The sequence below is a fragment of the Scyliorhinus torazame genome, chromosome 10 (assembly GCF_047496885.1).
Source record: "Scyliorhinus torazame isolate Kashiwa2021f chromosome 10, sScyTor2.1, whole genome shotgun sequence".
Lineage (NCBI taxonomy): Eukaryota > Metazoa > Chordata > Chondrichthyes > Carcharhiniformes > Scyliorhinidae > Scyliorhinus > Scyliorhinus torazame.
Window position 1 is genome coordinate 242,641,470 of NC_092716.1, and position 2,187 is coordinate 242,643,656.

Genomic DNA, 2,187 nt, shown 5'->3' on the forward strand with positions numbered 1-2,187 from the left:
TACACTGATGGAGTGAATGATTATTCAAATCGAACGATAGGCTCAGGAGATGGAGGCAGCAAAGTTGCCTTTTTAAAAACTGTCTGGAGAACTTCTGGCAACAATTGCAGCCCGAGGGGGAGGGGGTGCTGTTAATAGAGGAGCCGGCCGGATATCTGATTATTCCTACCGACGGGAAAGCAGCAGACCATTAATGAGAAGAAAAAAAACCTTTTCATGTACGTCAGCTAAAGAAAAAAAACCAGGATTGCTTTAAATGGCAACTGGTGTCATCAGAGTGGGTGCCCACGTGGCTTTGCTGTTTATATAAATCACCCTGTTAGCTACACAGCGCCTGAAAGTTGCGTCAACTACAGGGAGAGCGAAGGGTTTGCAGCGTTGCAATAGACACAGGAACACCGAGCGCCATGGCTGTCTCCAAACAGGGCGAGGTGGTGGGGATCTGCACCAGCTACCAGGCGGTGATGCCCAGCTACGCCGGGATTGCGGAGGAATTTCCGCAGTCGCTGCGCCGCCAGCTGCAGAAGAGCAAACTGAAGCAGCGGCGACCCCCGGGAGGCCAGGTTCAAGACCCAGCCCGTCACCTTCGACGAGATCCAGGAGGTGGAGGAGGAAGGGGTCTCGGCCCTGGAGGAGGAGAAAGCCAAGAAATCCTTCCTGCAGTCGCTGGAGTGCCTCCGGAGGAGCGCCCAGAACGCCAGGGTGCACAAGTCAAATCTGAGCAACTGCAAACTGAGATACAGCCTGGATTCCAGTGACTCGGATTCCGCCCATTGAGGACCCCCCCTCTAAACAAACAAACTAAACAGACGCACTCTTGTTTCATAATGAAGTTATTTTCTAAACTGTATTTTGTAAAAAAAAAAGTATATTTTCAAAAAGGGAACCTTTTATGCTTTGGCTCACGCGAACCAGGAATAAGTTCTGATGTCGTTTTGTGTGCTTGGATTGTTGCAAAATTGATTCCTTCCCTCTATCCGAGAGAGGGAGAAAAAAAGCGAACTGGCAATTTTATGCCTTTTTTTCGGTTTCTGGGACATCGCTGAAGTTGGAATACGGCTGATCTAAATGTTTGTTAATCTGCTGCTTTGGGAATATTTGAAACGTGCGAGATGTAAATCCTCAAGTCAGCCCTCAAGTCATGTCCCTCCCACACAGAATGGGACGGCAGATGCTCCTGTTCCAGGTTTCAATGGGCTATTGCCAAATTTAACCCATGTAATGCATTTAATACTTTTTAAAAATCGCTAATTTATATGTTTGTACTTTATTTTGTGACCGTTGCAAACAAATTAAAACTGTAATGCCTTGTGAAATAAAATCAATGTACATTTAGACCTTTAATTACTTAAATGTTTTTATTTTCAAAGTTTTTATTTTCAAAGCAGAGTGGAGTTCCCCCTTTCCCAATGGGAGTGTAGTTTAAATTGCTTGTGACCCACTAACTGTCTTAATCTCCAAACTAGGTTTGAACCCGGAGTATTTCTCTAGCGTGAACAGTTGGATCACGTTGCGCCGCATTTGCGTTTTCCACTCTGGCAATAAATGATATTTGCATTGATCCGCACGCTTTTCATTTATTTCCTCTTCCCCCGAGGATCTGCACGGCCTCTTCATTAGGCAACCTGGACTAGCTCTCCGTCCTCCCCCCCCCCCCCCCCCCCACAAAAAAAATTCCTGAGTTTTCCGTTTCCCATTTAAAACCATGCTTCCCATCCCCTCAGTGAATGCTACCGCAGCAGAACAGCTCGTTCCTGAGTGAGAAGAGGGGGCATCTCCAGCACCCAACTCTGGGGCTCGAATGGTTGGTCCGGTGTAATGTTGCAATCTGCTTTCCGACATGTTATCAGGAAGCTAGGAGGTCGTTAAAGCACTCGCCTGGTTTAGAATTCCTCGCCCCCCGCTCTACTTCCAACTCCGATAGGACCCCCACGTGTTTGTGATCCCGAAACAGCCAGTGAACTGGTTAATATCTGGTGCAGCGCCTTTTGGACGCTAGAGGGCTATTTCCTGGCATTAGAAAAATCCTGCCGAACTATGTTCACTTTTTTAAATTACCAGCTATTCCTAATTTTGGATTGGCTTCCTTGTGTTACACTGTCTGGTGCCGCCAGAAAAAGCGCCTGCTGGTCTTAAGGCGTCTCCGAAATGTTATTCCGTTCCAGCCCACAACCACTGCTGCAGGAA

General features: G+C 47.2%; 1 protein-coding gene across 1 annotated transcript; it reads left to right on the forward strand.

Moving 5' to 3' along the window:
* The first annotated feature begins 222 nt into the window (after positions 1–222).
* On the forward strand, positions 223–1,344 carry c10h11orf96 (chromosome 10 C11orf96 homolog). Its single transcript, XM_072466622.1, is given in 2 exon segments — positions 223–548; positions 550–1,344. Coding segments are annotated over 2 exon segments (369 nt in total). The 5' UTR covers positions 223–407; the 3' UTR covers positions 778–1,344.
* Positions 1,345–2,187: the final 843 nt, after the last annotated feature.